The sequence below is a fragment of the Coffea arabica genome, chromosome 2e (assembly GCF_036785885.1).
Source record: "Coffea arabica cultivar ET-39 chromosome 2e, Coffea Arabica ET-39 HiFi, whole genome shotgun sequence".
Taxonomy (NCBI): domain Eukaryota; kingdom Viridiplantae; phylum Streptophyta; class Magnoliopsida; order Gentianales; family Rubiaceae; genus Coffea; species Coffea arabica.
Genome location: NC_092313.1, coordinates 38,361,170 through 38,389,008, shown reverse-complemented (window position 1 = coordinate 38,389,008; position 27,839 = coordinate 38,361,170). Strand labels below are relative to the sequence as shown.

The window sequence follows — 27,839 nt, the reverse complement described above, 5'->3', positions numbered from 1 at the left end:
AAGCACCTTATATGGGGTGATCTATAAGGTACAATCAATTTATAAAAATGTACATCATTTTAGCTATTAGTTACTTGACTTGTATATCTATAAAAGGTAGTGCAATGGTATGTATAACTTTGAAATGGTTATTGGCCTAGATAAGGTGTGTGATGTACACCATGTTTATTAGAATGTACAATATGTTATTCATCAAACATTATATCAAAAGCTTTTACTAGATGGTTATTTGTTCCAATCACCTATTAAATTAGCCACTACTGCTTAAGAGAGTGCATTAAATATTTAGTAGATAGGTAGTTTACTTCAATAAGTAGCATGTATATAAATACATAGTGAATATACAATCTAATTGAAATAATGTACACCATATTACCAACCAAGTACGATGCATAGAAATTGTTGAACATGCAGTTATTTGTTCACATGCATATTGCAATTAGTCATCACAGCCATATGCATAGTGCAATAGTATGCATATATTTGGAATGGTTATTGATGCTTTGACCTACTTGTGCATCTCCTTGCAGGTTGCAGTGGGTGTGTAATTTTATATGTATAATTAATACTAATTTGCCTATAAGCACCTTACACGGGATGATCTATAAGGTACAAACAGTTTACAAAAATATACATTATGTTAGATATTAGTTACTTGACTGTGTATATCTATAAAAGATAGTGCAATGGTATGCATAAAATTGGAATGATTATTGGCCCTTCGATCAATTTATGCATCTCCCTACAGTAGATGTATAATTTTACTTGTATGAATAGTCCTTGTTTATCTGTGAGTACCTTACACGGGCTAATCTACGAGGTACAGACAGTTTATAAAAATGTAAATCATGTTAGGTATTAGTTATTTGACTATGTATACATACAAAAGGGAGATAAGATATAGCGCAGCAAAAAGTAGTTATGTGAGTTGAAATGTATTCCACAAACTTTGGTATAGTTGATATTAGCATTTCTCTATAGAGTGTACATGTTGTTAGCCAATATGGAGTAGTGCTATATGTTGTGTATTCTTACATGGTCATAAATTTACAGAAATTAGTCTATTATTTGAATTTGTAATTGGTTGTTAACCTTTACACATTGTCACATGTATACACATAATGTAAAAATGAATTTAATATAGAGTTGTTCATTGGTTACATAGAGTTCATATAGGCGTACAAATTGGGGTCTGATTAGCTATACCCTGTATGTAATTGTTAATTCATTATATCTTATTCACCTTATTTTGCAGCATGTCATGGGCAAAGATAACTTCTTTTGACAAATCAATGGATTTCAATCAATGCTGGTGGAGCAAAGACATTAGATTGGATAATTTGATAGTTTCATTGTGCCAAACTTGTAACGCTCGTTAAAATATACTTACATGTAGTTCTTAGTGCATTACCACATGTTCAATCCATTTTACAATGTCCAAGAGGAAAAAAAGTTAAATCACTAATTTTAGATTCTGTTTTTCAGTATTGTACATTTAGTTAGTATTTAGTACTAGTTGTTGTTAATTTTTTATTGTTAGCTCGATCTGTTTTACAATATATCCAAAGCAATAACTTCTATTCTATCAATTGGTAAAAAAAAATTTTAACATTCTATTGCTAATCAGTAACATACCGATGTTGTACCCCATATTGGTATTTATTGACTTTCCATTTCTAATGTTTTACAAACTGTTTAGTCCATTATATGATATGTTTAAGGAAATAAAGATTTTTGTTTTACAAATTTGTGAAAACTAGTTACATTTAGTTACTTATAAGTTACATACATACTGATTTAACAAAAATTTAACTAGTCATCTACCACTTTTATGAAAATAGTGGTTTTAGATAAGATTTTAGTTGTCACTATATTATAATCTCAAAAAGCAGTAATTACCCATCAGCAAATTTGTAACACCCAACCATAGTGTCACTCGTTTCCACTTTTATCAAACCCCAAACTAAAAGCCTTAGAAAAGTGGTTGGGATGTCAATTTTGGCATATTTCTATCATTTAATTGCTCTTTGAACAAATATCTTTAGGTTGGTTGGGATATCAATTCTGACATACTTCTATCATTTAATTGTTTTTTGAATAAATATTTTTGGGTTTATTAGGTATGATGCCTATAAAAAAAATATATACATAAAGAGGGATGATGTGTCACTTAAAATGAAGAATGGATTCCTCAAAAAAAATGAAGAATGGAGAAGTTTGCTAAGTTTATAAACATAACAAAGTGCTTCTTTGTTAGATAATTTTATTATTTACAAACATTTCTAAAAATTGAACAAAAAATTAGCCAAATGTAAACTCTAGTTATAACAATATGTACAACAATTCTAATAGATATATACAATGTTTCAAACAAATCTACAAATTGAACAAAAATCTATGATTATTATAATGATATTGACAAGGATTCTTACCTATCACTACATAACATTTTCTATAAATCGAAAATTTACAAATGTTGTGATAACAAAAATCTGTCAAAAGAAGGTAAAAGAGTTGTACAATGCTGTTAACTAAGTTTCGCTTGCTCCATTTCTTCCTTCTCAAGTTGATTTCTTCTTTTCCTCTCTAATTATAAATGATGGGATTGGTTTTGCAAGTTTAGTAGTTCCCCCTATTTATATTTCTTCCTTGTCACTTGAATTCTTCTTTGTCCTTTTCCGTGCCATCTTGTCACTGCTCATGCAAATTGTAAAGGCCATTTACTATGTTCAACACATATCAGTTTGGCTAAAATTTCATATATTCTTATCTATGCAAATTAACACAGAGTGAGACCAATTCAACAACTCATAATTGCAATCAGTAAAACAGTTACATCTCACTATCCTACCAATATATTGGTGCAACATAAAAACATTGACAACTTACGTATTCAAGGATTTTGATGGTGTCTCAAGTTTTCATGTTAGTTGATTGTACATTTATGACCATATCAAAGTATTTCTACACTGTCACTGTTCTATCATATAATGTAATAGTTATCTAACAAGATGTACATGCACACTAATTAAGATAATTGGTAACCATTTTTTCACACTATAAGAAAGGCAGTCTAAACAATATGTCATTTGACCTACAAGATACAAATTACAATCTATACTCATACCGATCTAGTTTCAAGAAATGCATTTTATTTATTATACTACTATTCTACAAAAAGGTACAATGCTACAAGCATGAGGCAACAATAGTTACTGTTTAATATTGTGTGCACATCATCTTTCCCTCTCCTTCCCATCCTTTTATAAATTTACCTTCTATTGTCATTTAGATAGACATGGTTTTAGTGAAATACTAATTAACAACACCATAATAGTTTTACTCCGTGGTCACTATTTATTCACATAAAATAATACTTCTCCGACATGATGTCAAGAAACACTGAATTGTAACCAATTTCTTTCAGTAGGAAAGTCTAGCTAAACAATATGTACATAACATAACATGTGACAACCCCACCTTCCCCTAAGGCGAACCAGAGGGTTCGGCGGACCGCCTGCCCAACTTTCGCCGGGACTCAGTCGTTCACTTCAGTCCTCAATTAAAATCGAAATAAAACACAAGAATAAATATAACGACAATCCAAAACTTAACGCAAAACTTATATACATTAGAGTACAAACATCGAATATACAAAGGTTCTCAATTCTTCATACATCCAATCCGTGCCAAGCACTAGGGCGAGAACCATTACAAAAGAAAACCAAGAAACTAGTCTAGGCTAGTCTATCCAAAACTCCCGTCCTGGCTCGCCTTCCCTGTTAAGGAAAACAAAACTAAAGGGATGAGTTAAAAGCTCAGTAAGGTTCCGAACACATAACCAAACAATCAATCCAATGCATTAAACATAAAGTATCAATAATTCAAGAAACATTTACAATGGAAAGCGATAATACCACATTCATTAAAAGGATACGGGCTCACAGGGAGCCATGCTTTCGTTCGTTCATTCGTTCTCCTGACATTTTCCCTTATTCCTCCAATTGTTTGAAAATGCATTTTTGTAAGTAAAATCCTCGTTCGTTCGTTCGTTTCATTTCATTCACCCCCTCCTGGACGTTGGCCAGGCTCCACCAACCTACAAGGTAATATTCGAGTACACCAACTTTCACACCCAGGGTCACCATATCGCCCGACCAAGTCCGCTTCTGGCTCGAGTCGATCGGTAACGAAGAGCAGGGTTCAATTCAGCCAAACGGCTTACATTCATGCGCAACTAGCATTTAATCATTTAATCATTGAAAATTTCATATTTATTTAGGTCGAGTGCGATAAAGTACACACTCGCCTAGAAAACTCGTTTTAACAATCACTGAAAGCACTTAACACATTATCAATCAATAATAACAAGCCAATAAGTCAAGGAAATATAACAAACAAGGAACACTCACCTATATGCACAAAACAACGTGCAAAATATCCTTCCAGATATTATCTTTAGTCACCAAGAAAACCTAAGATTAAACAAGAAAGAATATTACAGCTCATCTAACACAAACAATTAGGTGAAATCAAAGAACTCGACAATTGATGAGTAGAACGTATAAAAGACTTTAAAGTGAAACGATGACATTTGGACCCGTGGACAAAAATAACTAGGGCTTCATAGTCGAAACGTAAAACCCAACTCAAAAGGGTTATAAAATTTTCCAATGGAAACACTTGAACCAATGACAAGTCGGAATCCAACTAGATAGGCTAAGAAATACTGTTTCGGGATCGTTTATATGGTTCAAAATCATCTCATATTCAAGTAGATATTATAGACTAAATGTCTTAATGAAATTCATGTAACAGGGAGGACAAAATATCCAAGAAAACTCTAAACCACTCCTTTTTATTTGGTAAGCGTAAGTAAACATTTGGAGTTTCCAATTGAAGAAGGATCATGTTTTAAGATGGAAAACGGTCATAGTATTTGCCAAACGAAAATATACAAATTTAAATAGAAACTTAGCCCTCGAGCTAAAATTTGGGCAGCACGCCCTTTGTATTTACCTATTTTTCCAGCCATTTATGACTTCATTGTTTTCCTCAATCAATCCCAAAGTCACACACAATATCATCTCATTTCAATAGCCATTCCATAGGTTCAAAGTCATATAAGTACAAAAATCAAGCTAGCGACATGTGCGGAAATGAAGTTTAACAAAAGACAGATTTGACGGGTTTTGCGTAACGGACATATCCGAAGCTACGCTTATCGGATTGGGATGTAATTTATACCGTTTCGAAGCTAAGACAAAGGTCTAAAATTTTGATGAAAATCACTTAGTCCAAATTCCAGTGTAACCTAGTCAAATTCCCAATTCCCAGAACCAAGTTCCAACTAATCGGCTAATTAACCGTACTACCTTTAAATGGCCATATCGCAGGCTACCAAAGTCTGTTTAAGGCGTTCTTAGAGGCGTTGAAAATCTAAGACAAAGACCTACAACTTTCATGAAGACCACTCAGTCCAGTTCTCACCCTAACTAGGTCAAATTTACCAAAACAACTCCAGATTTTCCAGTTCGAAATTCACTGCGGAAATGAACTAGCAGTTCTGCTTTATTCACTCATATCCCAGGACACACAACTCCAATTCAGGTAATTCCAAAGCCATTTGATAGCTAAGATACAACGTTATAATTCTTAAGAAGAAACCATCAACCAATTCGGTAATATTCCGGGTCAAACTAACCACTTACAGAGGCTGATTTTCATTCTCGGACAGAAACAGGGCAGCAGGGGTATTTTGGTCTTTTCACAGGCTACGTTGCTCCGATTGAGCTGAAATTTTGCAGGCAACTATAAAATATCATTCTCTACAACTTTTATGTTTTGTGCTAAGGCTATTTCGGCCTATAATAAGGTGAAATAGAACCGGGCAGAAGCAGGGCAGGTTATCATCCAAGTTGGAATTCATGCATTCAAGTGCTAATCTTCCACAAAACAACATCTAAAGCAACTAAAAACCACTAATAAGCAATTAATTGAAATAAAGAGGATGTTCTAGGCAAAATACCTTAAAACCACAAGAAAGGTAGTAGCTTGGAGCTTGTCCCTTCAAAATCACTCCAAATCACTCCACTCAATCCTTTAATCCACCTTAATAAACAACTTTGATGGAGGGTTTTGCAAAAATTCTGGTTAGAATTCAAGATTGGGCAAGAAATTAAATAGCAAATGAAGTTTCTCTCTTGGTTTCTTTCCCTCAAGGTGGCCGGCCAAGGAAGCTTAAAATGGGATAGAAATTGCGTCACAATTGAAGTTTAGGAAAGTGAAATACTCTTAGTCAAAGTCCACTCACTAATCGGGTCGCGACACGTGGCGACTCTAAGATTTAATCTTATTTTCTTGTCTCTCCATACTAATTAATCTAGCTAACATCTAATTGTCTCTTAACACCTCGTAAAATAATATCACTTAATATAAAACTCCAACAAGTTGCCAAAATATAACGCATTTCCGCACTAGCGGGTCCCACGTCAATAATACACTTCAAATTAACGTACACTAACTCATATTAGGAAGATGATTTTAAAATTGTACTTACTTGTAAAAATGCATAGAAAATTTAATATTTTCAAGGAAAGTATAAAATATAGTCAAAGAAATAAAATAATGCTGAGAAAATGTGAAAATTTTTTGGTCCTCACACTCTCTCCCCCTTAAGAAATTTCGTCCTCGAAATTTTTACCTTCAGATGGCTCAGGAGTTTGTTGGTTGTCTAAAGCATATACCCTTGCCGGTACTTTTGTTCGGTTCCCTCTTTCATTCGTTTGTTTTGATTTAGTGCCCTCCAGTTGTTGGGTACTACTTTCACGTGACTGATTCCTCGGACAGTTGCTAACCTGGTGGTCACCACTCCCGCAAATCAAACATTTCCGCCCTTTCCTCCAACAATCACTCTCAGTGTGATTAGCCTTTCCACAGTAGCCACAAGTCAAGGAAGAAGCCACTTGTTGGCTTTTTTGAAAAATCTTTCCGTGGCCTACTTGACTTCCTTTTGTAGATCGTTTATCTAACGCCCCTATTGTCCATGGTGGGTGGGACAAAAAATTCACTTTCTGCACTTTGGAAGGGACTATCGATTCACTTGGTTCCTCAGTCACACTACCAGGTGTACCCCTTTTTCGATTTTGGGAGGCTTTTATCTGTGCTTTTGCATTCTCGATTCGTTGGGCTTTCTTAAGAGTCTCCGTAAACGTATTCACTTGAACCGCCGCTAGTGCTTCTTGAATTTCTAGATTCAATCCCTGTATAAATCGTCTTACCCTTCTCGGTTCCGTGGCCACTAATTCGGAAGCAAACTTGGATAGTTTGGTGAATTTTGTTTCATATTCGGCCACATTTTGGGTTCCCTGGCGTAGTCCAATAAACTCATCCTTCCTCCTTTCTTGGACTAAAGGTGGGAGATACTTTTCATTAAATTCCCTTAGGAAGTTAGCCCATGTCCATATAGTTTGTTCTCTTTCCCACTTTGCCTTAATCACGTTCCACCATGCTCGGGCCGATCCTTCAAATTGAAATACCGTAAAGTTCACTTGCCTTTGTTCGGTATAGTTCAAAACTGCAAAGATATTGATCATGACCTCCAACTACTGTTCGGCTATATCCGGATCAGACCCTCCAAGGAATTTCGGATGAGCAAACTTCTGAAATCTCTCAAGAGCCCGATCTTCTCCTATTTCAGGGTTCGGAGGTTGATTCACAGGTATATGACCTTGTTGGTCCACCAACCTTGCTAAAATGTTTGTCATTTGTTGAATTGCCGTCGCCATTTGGTCCCCGGTTTCAACCCTCGGTCCTTGCTCTTGTGCAGCTGTTGTTTCCCTTTCCTCTCTTGGCTCTTGAGTTTGTTTATTCCCACGGCCACGTCCAAATCCACGACTACGTCTCCCGTCCATATATATGTTTTCCCTCTCTCTTTTCTTTTCTTTTTCCCCCAAAAAGGTAATTGAGTGAATAAACACAGTAAATTGACTAAAGTAACAAATTTCAGCATACCAAATACACAAATAAACATATACGCACATAACACACCATATATCAAGAAGATAGATGATCAAATACACAAAGGCATATCAAATTAGACAGATAATCATATGCACAAATACACCAACTAACGTCGTGTAATAATAATATAAGGACAAATCAAAAGACAAGGCGATATCGTCCTAGTTTCAATTGAATAACCCCGTCCGGTCTCTCACGTCACTTACTATCCAAACTAGATACCCATTGACCTCTTGTGCTCATTCTAGCCAGACAAAGCCTGTTCATGTTCCCAAAATACAATTTTCAAGTACTTAACGCCACCTCAACTTTGGAGTACTCGGGCACAAGAATCCGAAATAAGACAATTCACATCTCGAGCTAGTCAGTCCCAAGAGTAAACTATCTACAATCGAAATTCCTACCCGACGTACCAATCTATGATCCTTAGATACTACGGGAAAGATTTAGGGCCTATAACATTCGTAATTCATAACTTATGCTCGAACGAGTACTTAATCCTTCATATCTATTCACCACTCAGTCCAGACTCACTCCGCGCAGAGACCACGTGAAGCAGACTCTGATACCAACTGTGACAGCCCCACCTTCTCCTAAGGCGAACCAGAGGGTTCGGCGGACCGCCTGCCCAACTCTCACCGGGACTCAGTCGTTCACTTCAGTCCTCAATTAAAATCAAAATAAAACACAGGAATAAATATAACGACAATCCAAAACTTAACGCAAAACTTATGTACATTAGAGTACAAACATCGAATATACAAAGGTTCTCAATTCTTCATACATCCAACCCGTGCCAAGCACTAGGGCGATAACCATTACAAAAGAAAACCAAGAAACTAGTCTAGGCTAGTCTATCCAAAACTCCCGTCCTGGCTCGCCTTCCCTGTTAAGGAAAACAAAACTAAAGGGATGAGCTAAAAGTTCAGTGAGGTTCCGAACACATAACCAAACAATCAATCCAATGCATTAAACATAAAGTATCAATAATTCAAGAAACATTTACAATGGAAAGCGATAATACCACATTCATTAAAAGGATACGGGCTCACAGGGAGCCATGCTTTCGTTCGTTCATTCGTTCTCCTGACATTTTCCCTTATTCCTCCAATTGTTTGAAAATGCATTTTTGTAAGTAAAATCCTCGTTCGTTCGTTCGTTCGTTCGTTTCATTTCATTCACCCCCTCCTGGACGTTGGCCAGGCTCCACCAACCTACAAGGTAATATTCGAGTACACCAACTTTCACACCCAGGGTCACCATATCGCCCGACCAAGTCCGCTTCTGGCTCGAGTCGATCGGTAACGAAGGGCAGGGCCCAATTCAGCCAAACGGCTTACATTCATGCGCAACTAGTATTTAATCATTTAATCATTGAAAATTTCACATTTATTTAGGTCGAGTGCGATAAAATACACACTCGCCTAAAAAACTCGTTTTAACAATCATTGAAAGCACCTAACACATTATCAATCAATAATAACAAGCCAATAAGTCAAGGAAATATAACAAACAAGGAACACTCACCTATATACGCAAAACAACGTACAAAATATCCTTCCGGATATTATCTTTAGTCACCAAGAAAACCTAAGATTAAACAAGAAAGAATATTACAGCTCATCTAACACAAACGATTAGGTGAAATCAAAGAACTCGACAATTGATGAGTAGAACATATAAAAGACTTTAAAGTGAAACGAGGACATTTGGACCCGTGGACAAAAATAACTAGGGTTTCATAGTCGAAACGAAAAACTCAACTCAAAAGGGTTATAAAATTTTCCAATGGAAACACTTGAACCAAAGACAAGTCGGAATCCAACTAGATAGGCTAAGAAATACTGTTTTCGGGATCGTTTATATGGTTCAAAATCATTTCATATTCAAGTAGATATTATAGACTAAATGTCTTAATGAAATTCATGTAAAAGGGAGGACAAAATACCCAAGAAAATCCTAAACCACTCCTTTTTATTTGGTAAGCGTAAGTAAACATTTGGAGTTTCCAATTGAAGAAGGATCATGTTTTAAGATGGAAAACGGTCATAGTATTTGCCAAACGAAAATATACAATTTCAAATAGAAACTTAGTCCTCGAGCGAAAATTTGGGCAGCACGCCCTTTGTATTTACCTATTTTTCCAGCCATTTATGGCTTCATTGTTTTCCTCAATCAATCCCAAAGTCACACACAATATCATCTCATTTCAATAGCCATTCCATAAGCTCAAAGTCATATAAGTACAAAAATCAAGCTAACGACATGTGCGGAAATGAAGTTTAACAAAAGACAGATTTGACGGGTTTTGCGTAACGGACACATTCGAAGCTACGCTTATCGGATTGGGATGTAATTTATACCGTTTCGAAGCTAACATAAATGGCTACAATTTTGATGAAGACCACTTAGTCCAAATTCCAGTGTAACCTAGTCAAATTCCCAATTCGCAGAACCAAGTTCCAACTAATCGGCTAATTAACCGTACTACCTTTAAATGGCCATATCGCAGGCTACCAAAGTCTGTTTAAGGCGTTCTTGAAGGCGTTGAAAATCTAAGACAAAGACCTACAACTTTCATGAAGACCACTCAGTCCAGTTCTCACCCTAACTAGGTCAAATTTACCAAAACAACTCCAGATTTTCCAGTTTGAAATTCACTGCGGAAATCAACTAGCAGTTCTGCTTTATTCACTCATATCCCAGCACACACAACTTCAATTCAGGTAATTCCAAAGCCATTTGATAGCTAAGATACAACGCTATAATTCTTAAGAAGAAACCATCAACCAATTCGGTAATATTCCCGGTCAAACTAACCACTTACAGAGGCTGATTTTCATTCTCGGACAGAAACAGGGCAGCAGGGGTATTTTGGTCTTTTCACAGGCTACGTTACTCCGATTGAGCTGAAATTTTGCAGGCAACTATAAAATATCATTCTCTACAACTTTTATGTTTTGTGCTAAGGCTATTTCGGCCTATAATAAGGTGAAATAGAACCGGACAGAAGCAGGGCAGGTTATCATCCAAGTTGGAATTCATGCATTCAAGTGCTAATCTTCCACAAAACAACATCTAAAGCAACTAAAAACCACTAATAAGCAATTAATTGAAATAAAGAGGATGTTCTAGGCAAAATACCTTAAAACCACAAGAAAGGTAGTAGCTTGGAGCTTGTCCCTTCAAAATCACTCCAAATCACTCCACTCAATCCTTTAATCCACCTTAATAAACAACTTTGATGGAGGGTTTTGCAAAAATTCTGATTAGAATTCAAGATTGGGCAAGAAATTGAAGAACAAATGAAATTTCTCTCTTGGTTTCTTTCCCTCAAGGTGGCCGGCCAAGGAAGCTTAAAATGGGATAGAAATTGGGTCAGAATTGAAGTTTAGGAAAGTGAAATACTCTTAGTCAAAATCCACTCACTAATCGGGTCGCGACACGTGGCGTCTCTAAGCTTTAATCTTATCTTCTTGTCTCTCCATACTAATTAATCTAGCTAACATCTAATTGTCTCTTAACACCTCGTAAAATAATATCACTTAATACAAAACTCTAACAAGTTGCCAAAATATAACGCATTTCCACACTAGCGGGTCCCACGTCAATAATATACTTCAAATTAACGTACACTAACTCATATTAAGAAGATGATTTTAAAATTGTACTTACTTGTAAAAATGCATAGAAAATTTAATATTTTCAAGGAAAGTATAAAATATAGTCAAAGAAATAAAATAATGCTGAGAAAGTGTGAAAATTTTTTGGGTCCTCACATAACATGTATCTACAATCTATACTCATACCAAGTTTAAAAGAAATCCTCTTTAATTAATTCACTGCTATTGCATGAATAGGTACCAAATTTCTAACATGAGGTAGTAACCAGCAATGTTTAATTAATACAGTGTGCAATTCCCTTCCCTCTTGTACCCACTATTCCTTTTTTCATTTCTCGCTCCAATGTGATGCTCTACGTATATAAATGCCAAAACCCACTTAATTAGAGATACATAAGAGTATTTCTTAACTATCAGTAGTTTATCTCAAAAAATATTTACTATTAAGAAGTATAGTTAACCACAATTACTCAGATACCTCGTAATCCTAGAAGAATCCCTCTTTAGAGATATACATGAGTGTATTTCTCAATTGTCAATAGTTTATCTCAAAGAGTATTTGTGATCAAGAAGTACAGCTAGCCACAATCACTCAGGTACGTTTTAATCTTGAAGGAATCCCTCTTTGTTGTACGCCATATTTCATTTGTGTAATTTCAAATGCTTAGTTTGCTTATCTTTTATCTTTGTATGTGTCAGTCTACTGTGATGTGAGCATCCATACACAGTCGGTAATATAGTCTAAACTGTACGATGTCGCTACTATCCTGCAACAAGAATAAAAAAAAAGCAAGTAACAATTACCTTCATACTCTCCTTGTTATTTTATATGCCTATAAATATCCCAAGTCATTTAATTTGTCTACTGAGTCAAATTTACAAACACTTGGTGTGCTTAAGTTCCTTGTGCATACCTCCCCCAAGTTGGCTCTTAGAGTATCTAACTTGTACTACCCAAACGGTTTCCTTGTTTAGGAGTTTTCGCCAGAGTTCGAATTTCATTATTCATGTCACAGCGTCTTAAACAAGTTGTACAAACAAAACCATGAAAGTAAGTTCATCCCTCTTCAATCACAAAACAAGCCAAATATTGCAATGAGTTTGCAATATTCTTATCTATGGGGTTTATCCAATTCGATTAAGTGTATCTCTGCTTCAGATCTCACCAACTTTCACCATTTTGTAGCCTTTATGAAAAGTTCTTGTCCCGCAGCAGTTAGTTTTTGCATTCCCTCGGTACATTAACTGGTAACACTATGCTTCTGTAATACTTCCTCCGAAAACCTCTCATCTAAACCTTCCCAATTTGGGGCAGAGATATTATTCTTTCGATGCTCTGAAATTGTGAAGGAATGCTCACAAGATAAGTTTTTGGAGGGAGACCAAAAGTCTATTGCATTTGAAGATTTTAGAAGAATAGTTGCCGCTCATTAATTTGAGTTGGAATTCTTGGAACGAAAGCTGAGATTTTTTAACGGAGCCCATTAGCCCCTCATATGTTTTTTTTTTTATTTTTTTCCCTGCTAAGTTAGTGAAACGGCGTCCTTTGCTTTGACTGTTGCTCCCATTACACGTGGTCCATTGCAATCGTCTCATTCACTTTTGTGAGAGGACTGCTCAGGGACAGTCCACCTGATGACCGTCCCTGCCCCAAATCCCTATGTCTTGCTTCCTTTTACTGTATAGCATCATTCAAGACGTACATTCTATGGCAGCTGACTAATGGTGGGGTGACAACTCGAACAAGCAATAAATACACTGGATGAGCTGGAGCAAGCTGTGCACTTCCAAGGACCAAGGAGGTTTGGGTTTCAGGAACATGAAGGTGTTTAACTACGCAATGCTAGCAAGGCAAGCTTGGAGAATTCTTATCACCCCAACTTCCCTCCTTCACCGTGTTCTTAAAGCAAAGTATTTTCCTGATACTGATTTCTTCCAAGCAAAGTTAGGACATCATCCTTCCTTGACTTGGAGGGGAATAATTGAAGGCAGAAAAGGTTGCAGGTTGAGAGTTGGATCAGGTGAATCTATCAGCATTTGGCATGATCGTCGGCTTCCCAGACCAAGATCTTTTAAAATCTGTTCTCCTCCTCGCGTGTTGGATAGTCAAGCTCATGTCTCTGATCTTATCATTCGAGAGCTCCACATCTGGAACACAACCTTGATGGATGAAATATTCTGGGAAGAGGAAGCTAAATTGATTAAGAGCATACCACTTCCCAGAGTTTCTGCTAAGGACAGATGGATATGGCATTATTCGATTGGAAAATTATCTGTAAAAAGCGTTAACCATGCAATAATGGATTCAGACCTCCTTGATGTCGGACAAATTGACCTTCCAAGCTCAAGTTCCGGCAAAGATAATATTTGAAAGAAAATCTGGTCCCTTGAAATACCGAACCAAACCAAGCATCTTCTCTGGCGAATATGTCATAATTCCTTGTCTACGCCTGATAATCTCCATAAAAGAAGAATTTCTGTTGACTATAGCTGCGCGCTTTGCAAAAACCCACATGGAGATCTGTCTCACATTCTATTTGACTGCCCTATATTCCAGTACAGATATGGGCTATCACTTTGGTGGACAAAAAAAATCAATGCATGTCGCCAATTGGGACCTGATATTTGGACGAAGGAAATTCGTAGAACTTTGCCATCAAAAAATAGCGAACTTTTTGCTACTCTATATTGCGAGATACAGAGTAACAGGAATGATGCAATCTTTAAAGGTAAAGTTCGAGAACCTCTCTGACTATTGTCAATTTTGCTCTCCAACATCTAATAGCTTTCAAGGAAGCAAATGCTTGCGCTATGGTAATCCGTTATCAAAATCCATCCCTGTCCTGGTCGATGCCTGTTGCTCCCCACTACAAGGTGAATTTTGATGCTTCAATGTCTACCATCAAGCAAGTAATTGGTGTTGGTGTGGTCATCCGAAGTTATGATGGTCAATTTATTGCTGGCTTATAGGAAAAAAAATGGATGGTCTAGCCAGTGCAGAAATTGCTGAAACTCATGCTGCGAGGGAAGCGATTCTTTTTACACTGACGCTGATGATTCCTACTTTTATATCGGAGGGAGACGCATCCTCAGTCATAAAAACCGATTAATGGTACAGAACAGATCTTCTCGGATATTGGCTCAATTTCACTGTGGATAAAAGCATTGTTGATGTAATATGGATTTCTAAAGAGGCTAAAAAAGTTGTGTATATTTTAGCACATTTTGCTAAAACATCCAACCGAATTTCTTTGGAGCTCTCATCTGAACTTTGTTAAACAATTAGTGCTGGACGAATTCATGCAATCTAATGAATGAATCTTTTTCGCTTTTCAAAAAAAAAAAGAGTAAGTTATTAGGTTCAATGTATGGGTCGAGTTTTAAAACTTTAGTTTTATCCAATAATAAATTAATAAATTATGGAACCTGAAAGTTCAAAAGAGAGCGCAGGAATGTTCGCCCTGTGCCCTCAAGTTTCCTAAGCTCAATGCTTCCTGTGGTAATCCATCACCAGTTAGGATTGACCTTGTGATGCTAGTATTTAGATGGTCTATGGATGGTGCTCATATCCAATTAACAGTATATATAAAGTCGCTAGAGGGATGTAAATAAAATATGTCACTGGAGTATTCAAAACAAAAAATGTCACTTGATATTACTAAATTTACCCTTACCATCAGAAAGAATTATATCATTTAAGTACCTCACTTTCCTATAACCACTTCACTTTCTTACAACCATTAAACTTGTCTACCAATTCTCTCAAACATTTTGCAAGGGTTGATTGAATTCTTTCAGACTACCATTTTTCTTCATCAGTTGAATGCTTGCACAGAGACAATTTTAATCTTTCCAATATATATATATATATATATATATATATATATATATATATATATATCTCATTCATGTATCTTTCCATTATCACAATTGGCATACATGTAGAGAGGAAATCTTTGTAGAAGGATAATTTGGTACAGCAACAGAAAAAGATCTTTGTCGAACTCATTTGGTTTTCCATAATACTTAAAATTTCAACAAAAAATTACTTTTTTAACGTATGTTTTTATTTTCATTAGTCGTACACACATTGGGTGTGCTTCATGCACTAGTATCCGATTAAAGCTGAACCATGACACTACCTGAAGCTAAATGTAAGGGACTTCGACATTTTACTTGGTGGTTTGCCAGTGAAACAATCGTAGCTATGTTATAAAGACTTGTAACCACTTCCCAAATAAAGCTAATTCTCACAATAATAAGTTTCTTCCGCTTGTTGCATTTGCATGTGGGCAAAGAGTGTTTCCTTTGTTTATCTATCTCTTCCGACAAATTATCATGCCATCACCAATTGCAACCTACAGAAACACGGGGATTAAAGACAAATCTAGCTTGTGTTGTTAAGAATCATTAAACAAAAAAAAATGGATATACTTACCATACTAGTGCTTACACGCTCATCCTCCATCAAATTCTTGTTAAAATTCCTTATGCTAATAGTCTTTGCATCATTTACCTGCTCACTTATTGCAATTAGCATTGTATGATACCCAAATTAGGCAAAAATTTCAATGGCTATCATTTTACCAATGGATCAGCAACTTTCCCATGCCAGAGGACATTATCAAGCACAATAACCCCTCCAACTCTTACCTGCAAAAGAACAATGAGTTTCAACACTCAACCACCACTAAAAATTGTCCAAAAAAATCTTCCAAGAACCTAAGCATGTATTTGCATGCCAACAACACAAGGGAAAAATTTAAAAATGCTGTGTTGCAAACCAGCTGTAGCAGCAACTCGAAATATTCCTGATACATTCGCTTCTCAGCGTCCACAAAAGCAAAGTCATAACTACATGAAAGAGCTTAACTATTTGAGCGCACATACAGCAAAAGACAAGCTATGATTAAAAGAAGCAATGCTAGGAAGTGTTTGTGCACGTGTGTGCGTGCGTGTGTGTGAGAGAGAGAGAGAGCCTAAAATCATCCATTTGCAAAGCCATCAGCTATTAAAATCTTGAACATGCTATGTACAACAACAGGTGTTCCAGTGTCACAACACCATATAGTTATTCAAAATGCTAAGACAATCTTGCTGTTGACAAGGAGTACCTGCAACTTTCACCGTTCAAAATCATAGACTTCAAAGTATCTGCAGCAAGTCCATGTTTCACATCAACCTAATCGCACCAAATATGTTAGCAAAACAGAATTACTCCCAGAGATGCGTATCCGGTAGGATAAGCTTGATTAAAATGTAATTTGGTTCAGAAGCACGTTTAAGCATCACATAAGCAAAATAATATATATAAGAGGCTGCAAAATTCAACTATAACAAAGAGACCAAAAAAAATGATCAATTTATTTCTAATATTGTTCATAGTTTTCTAAGAATATGATCCTACTTCTTGGTGTTATACTGTTCTTGAATTTTGTAATTAATTTATATTGTTTAAAAGCTCTAGTTATGTCCTAAGAAATATGGCTTCTAGAATGTATTTTACACATGCTGATGTCTATTATGCAACACAAAGTATTATGTAAGACAAAATATTCACCTTGTGTGAAACACCAGCACGCTTGTAGTATCTTCTGGCAACTTCTAGTGATTTTGCATCTCTCTCACATGCAATTAACTCACCTCCTTCTGGCAGGGCCAAAGCAATAGCCAGAGATGAATATCCCTGTAGAGCAAGAATGTCATAACATATAGCAAAACTGTTCAGAAAGAAATGGTATACTCTTGAGATACTCTTTTCTTTCCACGTGCACATTTTTAAACCATGGAGAGCAATAAATTGTGAATACAGTCACAACAACAATTTGATGAAAGAAATGCTAAACAGAAAGATCATGTGTGCTTGATTAAAAATAACTACAGGGACAAGTAGTCTAGAGTTTGTGATCAAGAGAGATGACAATTATAGCTCTAAAAAACCTGCAAATTCCCAAAAAACAGCAACTGCATACTTAGTGCACAACCCGGCTTGTTAGGTTGCATGCAAGCCTACCAATACCCTATAAACTTTAGCTCAAAGTTCCAAATTTTGGTTCAAAATCTCTCAACTGTCTGTCGCTGACACAGTTCAGATCATGGATATTTCATTGACAAATAGGAAAGGCAACAGGTTTACAACTTTCAAAGAAGCAGAATGTCTTGCTAATTTTTAATCATATAACTAGTAGTAACAAGTACATAAAGAATATAAAGAGTTCCCACTTATTAACTAAAGTTGGGGATTCTTTTATTACTATGCTCTGCCTATTTGAAATATAATATTCAAAGTAAGCTAGTTTTAACATGGCAAAATGAATACAATGCTACTTATTCATAGCTCAATCTGCATTCACTGATTGATATTCAGCAGTGGATTGAATTGTGTCAAGCAGTAAAAAATATTGCCGGCGTGAAGGAATAATCTTTTGTTTCTTTCTGTTTTAAGAAACAAAACAAACCAGTATTAGCAGGTCAAATCATCAGCCGGGAAGACCAGAATAAGAACATTTATAGAATTATAAAACACGGTAATTGATGGACTTCTTGCTGTTTCAGTATCCCAGTCTAATTTATTGCAGAGTAATTTAATGCATACGCTAACATTTTGGTTATTTAGACTTTAGAGCTTCAAGGTTAAAGGTAATCCTGTAATTTGAGAAATGTTGGAATAGGCCATCAGAAAGTGTTTTTTAGAGTCAAAAGTTTTAGATGTTTTGGTGGCTTCTTCTGTGCTAGATAGATAGAATGAAACAGATTTGTTTTCTTGAATGTATTTATTGTGCTGTATCTTTGAGAAATGAAGGCTGCATCACTACTTCTAAGGAAATCTAGGAGTAATTTCTAGAATTTCTATATACTTCTTGCTTCCTTACTGCACCTAAACTCTTGCCGCAGCCCTCTCCTATCTCAAGTTCTTTCCTGAATAATATCTATTCATAGACAAAGACGCTTCCAAGGTTTTACAACTAAAAATCTTAGAATTAATAATATATCAAATGCTTCTTTAGTGCTGCATGAGTCCATTTGAATTAAGTAGTACTATTTGACTTATTGTGTAAAAAGACATAACAGCAAACTACGCAGAAGTATATCAATCAAGCAGTTGCAACTACCAATGCACAATTAATGGGAGAGATAAAATGGGGTCTGACTAAGGAAAAATGAAACAAATGGATGGTGCAGGGGGATCTTAAAGGACTTTACAAAAGCATCTAGAGAGTATTCTGCTTGATATACAAGTTTTCATGTCACTGCAGCCTCCCCACAACCTGCCTTACATCAAAAGCTTTCTCAGTTAGGTTGATCAACACATTTAGCCAATTGTCCCTGTCAACTAATCACATATGCAAGAAGCCATCAAAGAATTCTTATTTCCCAAATTCATTATCATTTAATCTCCTAAGAAATTGCAAAAAACAAGAACTTCCCACATGCATTGCCCTCTTTTTATTAAGGCAAGTTCAGCCAGGGTCTGGTTGGAGAATATTCTCTCAAAAGAATTTACTTTGTATAGTCAAATAGGATTAGCACACCCATCTACTCCTGGTGGAAAGACTCCCAGGACTGAAAAGAAAATGAGAACTCAAATATCCCAAAATTGTAGCCCCATTTACTTTGTCTACCCTGAAGATGGTTTGGATCAATGCCCAAAGTGCTACACTGGTGTACTTGGGAGTTTTTCTTCAGACCGTCACTGGACTAGTCAAAACAAGTGAAGATTCACCAAACACTGTGAAGTCAACAAATAAGCGAATTACAATAGCCTAACCTACAAATATTGATAAATGCGGAGAACTCAACTGGAAATGATTTAATTGCAGAATTAAGGCATACTAATTCAATATCTTACTCAATATATATTCAGAACCATACTGTATACACAAAACTAAAAACAGTAGATGTCAAAACCTCATGTTATTTTGATGTTAATTATAAATCATGTGTTATTGGATTAAATCTTGACAAGTAAATTATGCTACTCTTTCAACATTGGAAATACTCTATCAGGGTGGAAAGGTACATTCTGCCAATTTTATCTCTATGGGGCATTGAGGCTGAAAAAGTCTCTCAATGGATAACAATCCACCTCACTGATGCTCAATACCTTGGTGGGAGCTCATTGTGGATTCTTTACCAGGGGCGCCTGTCTACAATCATTAATTCCCCAATAGCATAACATGCTACATGTTCCAATATCAAATGACTTGTTTCCCTTCACCCAATAGATCAACAGAATATAAGCCTCTTCATTTCTAACATGAAAATCCAGTTACTGACATAATGCTCTAAAGCTGCTCTCCCAAAATCCTTTTTGCTTCACATGAGTCATCATCTCACTTTCTCACTCTAACAAGATGCAATTATTCTCTGTCTAACAAGATGCAATAATTGCAAATAGCAAGCCTATGGCTATGGCACAATCCTGTAGAAAAACTTTTGTGATAGACTAACAGATGTATGGAACTGTAATGATGTACATGAAGCAAGTCAACTTACTTTTCCTCTATATAGTCCTAAAAGAACTAAGGGCTTGTTTTCGGTTGACTACTTTAGCTGATTATAGATTCTGATTTTGGATAATCAGTTAATGTGATGTTCTCATTTGCTTTTATAATTAGATTATAGATTTTTTTTTATTGGCAAAAGGCTAAAATCCATAATCAACCACTGAGTAGCTTTTGCTGATTCTGATTATTCTCTATAATCACCTTCCATAATCAGATTTTGCAAAATCTAAAGCAAACGAGAACAAGGCCTAATACTCTCTAATCACACTCCCTAGTGAATACAGGTGGCAATTCAGATCAAGTAAATGTATTTGGAGATGCAAACATCCAGCTCAGTAGGAAATATTAGGCTTGAACACATCCTATGCAGCAAAATAACTTGACACTGAATTTACTCAAACACATCCTATGCAGCACACACATCCTATGAAACTTGACACTGAATTTACTCAATACTATTGATTATAAGTTGGACACAAGTGAACTCATACATACAGTGTAAACCCCAACTTCAATGCACCTTTTAGCTCCCAGGATTTGGACAAGCATACTGAGTAGTTGGGCTTGATCAGGAGAAACCTGTTAATAAAGATCAATTTAAAAAATAATACACCTGTCAACAGGAAAATAATGAAGCATGTAGGAATACACACACACACACACAAAATAATTTCTTTGTCTATGCAAAGTGAACAAAATCTAGAAGTGCGCACACACACACACACAGAATAATTTCTTTATCCATACAAAGTGAACAAAATCCAGAAGAGTCAGTAACTATGGAACAAACCCATCACACCTGCATCTGACTACCGTGCATGGTTGAAGTCTCCTCTCTAAGTTCACGCAATATCTGAAACAGAGTAAAACAAACTTCACATGATATAAGTCTCTATATGGAGAGACAGGGCATAAAGCAATGCAAATCAGAGGATCTTTGACCTTTGACTCTCTAACATTATTTAATATGTAGTCGTAGAGCCGCGGAGTAACACTGATAACCTGCTTACTCCCGTGCTTCTTGTCAGTTGCGGCAGTCACTGCATCTGATTTACTAGACTCAGAATTAGACCAAGGGGGGCTTGAAGCAGTAGCCAATGAGGCTACATCGCTGTTGCATTTGACAACAAATTGGGTAACCTGAAAACCACGGACAGACAGTCGAGAGGCCAGTGCTATCATTGGTATTGCCCAATGATGTTTGATCATGCAGCTGGACATTGTTAAATCCTACTGCAACCAATGACTTCACCACATGCTCTGCTAAAAAAATTGACGAGTTCAGTGTTCTCAGAACACACAGAAAATCACATGTTTATCTAAGACATGCTAAAGTCTTAACATATTTGGCTACATATTGGTATTGCAGCCATATCACATTAATCTTTCAAGGGTTTAGTCAATTATAAATATTGTCCCTCCATTTCTAAAAATTATCACTGCATTTGTTGCTTTTCCTTTTGAAGCTTTAGAACTGATTTTCCCAAAGACTCATTTATATTTAAGGCACATTATACGCTACAAGCAAAGATAGCATAACACTTAACAAAGTGCTTCGGCAGTATATGTAGTCAAACACACATACCTCAGAAAAGATTGAGTCTTCGACCAAACAGAGTCCTGCAGTATACGTAGTCAAACACACATACCTTCAGAAAAGATTGAGTCTCAACCAAACTAAAGAATTCTGAATTGTATATGACTTATCAGTAGCATAAAAAATGCACAGATTCTGAAGATCAGATGCTTATCTGAAAACAACTATCTTTTGTATTAGTGTGAACCGCCAACGTATTCGCACTGACTATTTTTAAAGAATGTAAGCACCATTAAGCATGATAGAAGATGCAATTTCTTTGTGTTTGGAGGATTAAGTCTTCTACTTTTCTTGAATTAGTTCAGATTTGTGAAATATAAAAGGGAAATTCATTAATGCTGAAAGTGCTTTCACGGACTGTAAATTTGTCAGGAAGTTTTTACAAAAGATGTATCTTTATGTAATCATTTGATCGAACTTCTTGATCCTCAAAGAAATTGAGAATTGTCTTTGAATACTCATTAAGTGTTTCTTCACACATGTTAGACGAAGTCTAGAATGGAGAGAAGAGTTAGCTAATGGAAACTTTTCCATTCAACCAATTTCACCCAAAACAACATAACTGTTTTAATACAATAAAAAAGGCAACACAACTAAAACTATTCCAATTTTCAATTTTCCATTCAAACACCAAAGAGAGGGAAAAAACAAAAAAGAAAATCTAGATTTTACGTTCCATTCCAAGAAAAGCTGCATATACATCTTTCTGGTTTTTCCTTGCATAAACTTTCCTTATCTTTTGTGCTCCTACCTGTTTTGTGTTTTTTTTTTCCTGAGTTCAAACATAGCTCTAGAAGGAAGAACCCAAAAAATTTCCAGAAGTGACATTGTCGAGTTTTGGGGAGAAAAGAGAGCCATTTCCTTTTCCCCACTGTCATGGCACAAAAGTTTCAGCCCAAACCAAGCGCCTCAAAGTTAGGAAAAGTTTCTTTTAACTCTGCCAGATGAAAACAAGCAGCACCTCCTTCCATTTTGAACTCTAATGATGCTCAAGTGTAAAAATTTAAAAGAAAAAAACTTTTTAAACCGTTAAATACATCCCTTACAGATGTCATGAACACATAGGGATGTCTTACAGTTGTTATGCATTATAACACAACAAGAATACCTATATGTTCATTTCGGAACTTAAATCAAATTATTCTCCATCAATTATTAATACATCTATTACGCCGTTGCCAAGGCCCTGTATGAACCCAGTTATCAGCATATTCATAACGATTTCACAATGCAAAAGCAGTACTGGGACTAATATCAAATCTGGGATAACTTAACCATAAGTAACTTCAGAAGTACATATCCCCACATATTTTAAACTGGAAACAATCATAACCACAGCAATGTTGGTTTAATTCCATTTGAACAACGAGAAAATTCATGAAGTAAAAGAACAAACACATAATATGCATAAACAGGAGTCCCTAGAGTAAAACTACCCCAAAAAAATGAATAAGTACCTTTTTCAGCACAATTGTCACCTGTTGCTTAAATGGCCTTTGCAATTGGCAAGTCCTGCAAGCGAAATCAAGGAAAACTGATTGAAACGAAATTTACCCAAAAAAATGTCCTTTAACGAAGAAAAACTAGTCTATGTCCTTTCACAAAGCATCCAATAAAGAAACAATTGGATTACCATAAAGATTTTGATGTTAATTCGTCACCTGAGGAAGAGTCATTAGGGAAGTAGAATAGCCATGAACGAACTTTATTGCAGAGAAGAACTTCATTCAAGGTAGGGAAAGTTAGGGATAATTTCATAAACCTTCCCTTAGGTTTCTGACACTTCCACTGACACCCGTCAAGGTTATAAAAATGTCACTGAGCTCCCCTAGCTGAGATTTGGGGCTCTTGCTGACATCATGAGTACCGAAATTACCAGTTTGTCCTCTGAAGTTGGGAATAACGACTGACGTTAATTTGGGGATCAAATGCATCTTCACATTCCTAATTATATTTAACTAGAATACTAGAAATTTAACTTCTAATTAAGGTGATTAAGAGTCCATTACACAAAGCGGCCAATAGAAGAAGGAATTTGGTGCCATTTTTGTGATTAGTACAATTTGACAAGGATGATTGAACAAATGCATCTTACTTTGTAGCCATATAACTAGAAAGGAAAAAATAGATAAGGAAAAAATGAAAGAAAAAGAAGAAAACAATGGACTTTATGTGAAGTTGGTCTTCATCTATTGGAAGTGAGGTTATTAAAAGCAAAAATCAAGGTACGAATATCCATTTTCAATGCGGCACTACTGTAATGAAGTGTTCTGGTGAATCAGTTTCAAGAATGGTAGCATGTTATCTAGTAGATTTTTTCTTGATCAATAGATTTTTTAGTTGGTGCCTGGTGGTAAAGCTTAATTCGTGTATTTTATATATGCTGATGTTATCTACAAATTTCATGTGTTTCTGTAAAAAAATAAAGGCTCAAACATGGACTTTTTTTTATCACCACTTTGCATCCAAATCTGAAAATGTAGGATAGGGACTCTTGCGCTGCCTATGACATTGATGTTCACTATAATAGAAACAAAATCAGGATTCCAAATGTTGATCCAAGTGACTACTCATACATTAACTTGTTGTTTGATGTAACCGAAAAAGCATTGAGCAAAATCCTTGGGAATGTTAGCATGATTATGCAGATGAGATGTGAAATTCTTGGAAAAAATTGCATGATGGATGTCAATGATAACTATGCAGTTAGTGAGACATTCAAAATACATCAATCTAAACTAGTGATAAACTTGCATGCCTCTGATATGGAAATTATACTTGCTGATGAAGAAAATGGCTTAGTGAATCCAACTGGTGTGAACATGCAAGATAATTTAGGCATTAAACAGAATACTAGTACAGCGGGTGTAGACCTTGGAGTCTCGAATGATGAGTATGGAGACTCTAGCTCTGATTCTTCATAGAAACGCAATCTGCACAGTAACTCTGAGGATAAAGTAGTTCTAGAAAGGGTTTCAAATGATGACAATGAGGATAGTGATACCAATTTTTTCTGAATTTGGGGACAGTGATGAAGTAGACCCTTTCTGGAACTACTTCAATGAATTTGCGGTTCCTGATTCTGAAAGTGAGGAGGAGGATGACCTTATGAGGTAAGTAATGAGACAAAAAATGTGGATTTACAACCCTAAAGATAACATAGAGTTTGAGAAGGAGTCAATTATTCACCAATGTGGATTCATTTAGAGTTGCCTTGAAAGATGTTATTCAAAAAGACTTTCCAATTCTAAGGTTGAAAAATGAGAAGAGTCGAGTGACTACTATCTATGGTGCCAAGGGATGCCAATGGAGAATACATGTATCACTAGTGGCTGATAATATCACTTTTTAGATTAAAACTTACCAACCACAGCACGTTTATGTGATGGATAAACACTGTGCTGAAGCTACATCTGACTGGATGGCCAAGAAGCCGGTTTGTGTACTAAGAGATCATCCTAATATGACTAGCAAAGGTGTAAAGGTAGAGTTGAGGAAGTGTGGTGTGAAGCCAAGTAAAATGCAGGTTTTTAGAGCTAAGAACAAAGCACCAGCTAAGATAGAAGGCACACATGCTGAATCTTATTCTAAAATTCCAAGATATGCTGAACTGTTAAGGAATAATAATCCCAACAATATTTGCAAAATACATTATGATAGGCCAAATCTTTTAGTTGAGCCTAAATTTTTAAGAATATTTATTAGCATTAGAGCTCAAAAGTTGGGGTTCGTGGAAGGTTGTAGGCCTGTTATAGGGTTTGATGGATGTTTCTTTAAGGGTCCATCTGGAGGTGTACTTCTCACAGCAGTTGCTTTGGATGCAAACAACAGCATATTTTCAATAGTCTTTGCTGTAACTAAATGTGAGAACAAGGAAACATGGAGGTGGTTCTTCTACTACTTTCAAGAGTTCTTTGGACCATTTGACAACAACATCCCTTTAACCTTCATGAGTGATAGGCAGAAAGTACACAAAATTTTGATTTAAGCCTTCAACTTAGTAATCAGAGTTTGTTATCGACTTATACTTTGCTAATGTAGGGATTGAATCTTGCTTATGAGGAGATATTTCCAGATGCAACTGGAAGGCACTGTTGTAGGCATATATGCAGCAATTTCAAGGCTCAATTTCTAGATATCTTAGCAGTTTCTATTGGAAGGCAACTAAAAGTTATGATGTAGTTGGCCATAATGAAGCAATGGCAAGTATTAAAGATATTAACATAGATGCTTGGAAATATTTGGATAAAATTCCAAGAAATGCCTAGTGTAGGCATGTCTTTTCACCTGAACTTAAGTGTGACCATGGACAAATAATTTCACCAAGTCCTTTAATAACTGGTTTGGTGATCCAAAGGGAAAGCCTATACTCACTTTGGTGGATGGCTTGAGAAGAAAATTCATGAAAAAGTTGCTTAAGAGATACTAGAAAGGTTGCACCTTGACTAGTAATATCACTCCTAGAATTGCCGAGAACTCATAGAAATTAGCCAAGCATCAAGAAAATGTAAGATGCATATGGCTAGTGAAGACACATTCAAGCTTGGTGATCTGGACAGAACCTACATAGTCAATCTCACTCAAAGAATCTATGATTGTGGTAGTTTTTGGATAGTTGGAATTCCGTGCAAACATGCAGCACTAGGAGTTATGTACAGGAGAGAGAAGTTGGAGTCCTATTGTGAAACTTGGTTCACAAAAGACAAGGCATACTCTGCAATGATTCATCCTATTCTTGATGTAAAGAGATGGCCTCCTATGCCTAAAGTGCTCCCAAAAGTTGTTTTGCCACCTATTTTGAGAAGAGCTCCTAGTAGACCAAGAGTAAATCGAAGGAGGGAAGCTAATGAAGGAGCATCTTCTGCACAAGCAAAAAGGTCAAGTACTTTCAAGTGTAGAAATTGTGGAGCTTTTGGTCATAATAAGATGACTTGCAAACGAGCACCTATGCTAAAAAGAACTGCAAAATAGAATTCTTGCTGAACTGGTAGAATTATTGCATAGTCATTACTCAATTATTAACTTATCATATGTCATAACTATTACTTACAGCTCATTTGAATTTGTTATCACAAATGACAAATAGAAGAGACAGACCAGGCAAAGGAATGGCCAGCATAGGCTTATCAGGAGTTGTTCTTTGCATAAACTATTAGCATTGTCTACCATTCCTTACCTATTCGAATTATGTACAAGAAGCTTTCAGTGCATTACTAACTCATTTTTCAAGATCATGCACAAGGAAATGTACCTATAATACACTCTAGTCAAGGGAGCAATCCTAGTCCTACATATCATAATGAAACACTTAATGTTCAAGATAATTGTCAAATTACTGCAGCAGTTTCTAATAGAAAGGTGTTAACATGTACAACATAACTTGTCTAACATAAAAAGTTCTAGATGTAATTTTTTATTAATGTTTATAGAGATGAAGGCCTGCTTAAAAAATCCTTCTACTTCAACAACAAGAGGTGCTGGTAGGACCAAATGAACTAGAAATGGTCACTGCAATTCTCAGGTGCTAGCTCAACTTGCTTCTAGATCTGCAAATGCTACATCTGTTAGCATGAATGCATCAGCAAATATGAACTCCAACAACATTAGTAATACTAGTACTTTTAGCTTATGGTTTTGAGTAACCAGTTAAACATGATAAGCTTAATATCTTTTTGTATTTAGTGTTGCTAGATGGGAAAGTACCAGTAGTTAAGGCACCAAAAATGTTTTTGTAAATGGCTGCTAACAATCTTTTTATAATAGTAGTGGTGCAATCCTCACCATTTGCATTACTATTTGTTGTAGATGGTGTTTTGTACTTGTGGATTGCATTGATGGAAATGTGGATTAGCTACTGATATAATTGGCATTTTAGCAAGCATAATGTCCCTGTTAGTGTCTTGAATGTGCCTTATTGTTTCATCGTTCATACGTGACTGGTTTCTATGTTGACATTCTGCACTTATTACTAAGTATCTAGGAGCAATTATGAATCAAATACTGTAGCTATTCATTACTTCATACATGAGTCTATACTGCTGCATACATGATTTTACATTGGTTTATGTAGAATTCTAATTGACATAGCTT

General features: G+C 35.9%; 3 protein-coding genes across 7 annotated transcripts; 2 read left to right on the top strand and 1 right to left on the bottom strand.

The window, feature by feature from the left end:
• Positions 1-15,794: 15,794 nt before the first annotated feature.
• Positions 15,795-23,550, bottom strand: LOC113729053 (uncharacterized). 5 transcript variants are annotated; one of them, XM_072080507.1, is made up of 12 exons: positions 23,411-23,550; positions 23,207-23,261; positions 21,738-21,772; positions 21,095-21,415; positions 20,952-21,005; positions 20,648-20,731; positions 17,206-17,331; positions 16,760-16,827; positions 16,430-16,499; positions 16,233-16,298; positions 16,084-16,161; positions 15,795-16,003 (listed from the first exon to the last, which is right to left on the bottom strand). In XM_072080507.1, the coding sequence occupies exons 4-12, from the start codon at positions 21,371-21,373 to the stop codon at positions 15,962-15,964; spliced, it is 867 nt and encodes a 288-aa protein (XP_071936608.1). In that variant the 5' UTR covers positions 21,374-21,415; positions 21,738-21,772; positions 23,207-23,261; positions 23,411-23,550; the 3' UTR covers positions 15,795-15,961. The 5 variants fall into 5 exon arrangements, with proteins under 5 accessions (XP_071936608.1, XP_071936607.1, XP_071936606.1 ...); XM_072080506.1 differs by having other exon boundaries at positions 21,095-21,412; XM_072080505.1 differs by having other exon boundaries at positions 21,095-21,412; positions 23,383-23,525.
• A 1,584-nt stretch (positions 23,551-25,134) lies between these two features.
• Positions 25,135-25,931, top strand: LOC113729052 (uncharacterized). Its single transcript, XM_027253379.2, has 2 exons — positions 25,135-25,716; positions 25,791-25,931. The coding sequence occupies exons 1-2, from the start codon at positions 25,135-25,137 to the stop codon at positions 25,929-25,931; spliced, it is 723 nt and encodes a 240-aa protein (XP_027109180.2).
• A 336-nt stretch (positions 25,932-26,267) lies between these two features.
• LOC113729051 (uncharacterized) lies at positions 26,268-26,720 on the top strand. Its single transcript, XM_027253378.1, has one exon. It carries the CDS (start codon positions 26,268-26,270, stop codon positions 26,718-26,720), a length of 453 nt encoding a protein of 150 aa, XP_027109179.1.
• Positions 26,721-27,839: the final 1,119 nt, after the last annotated feature.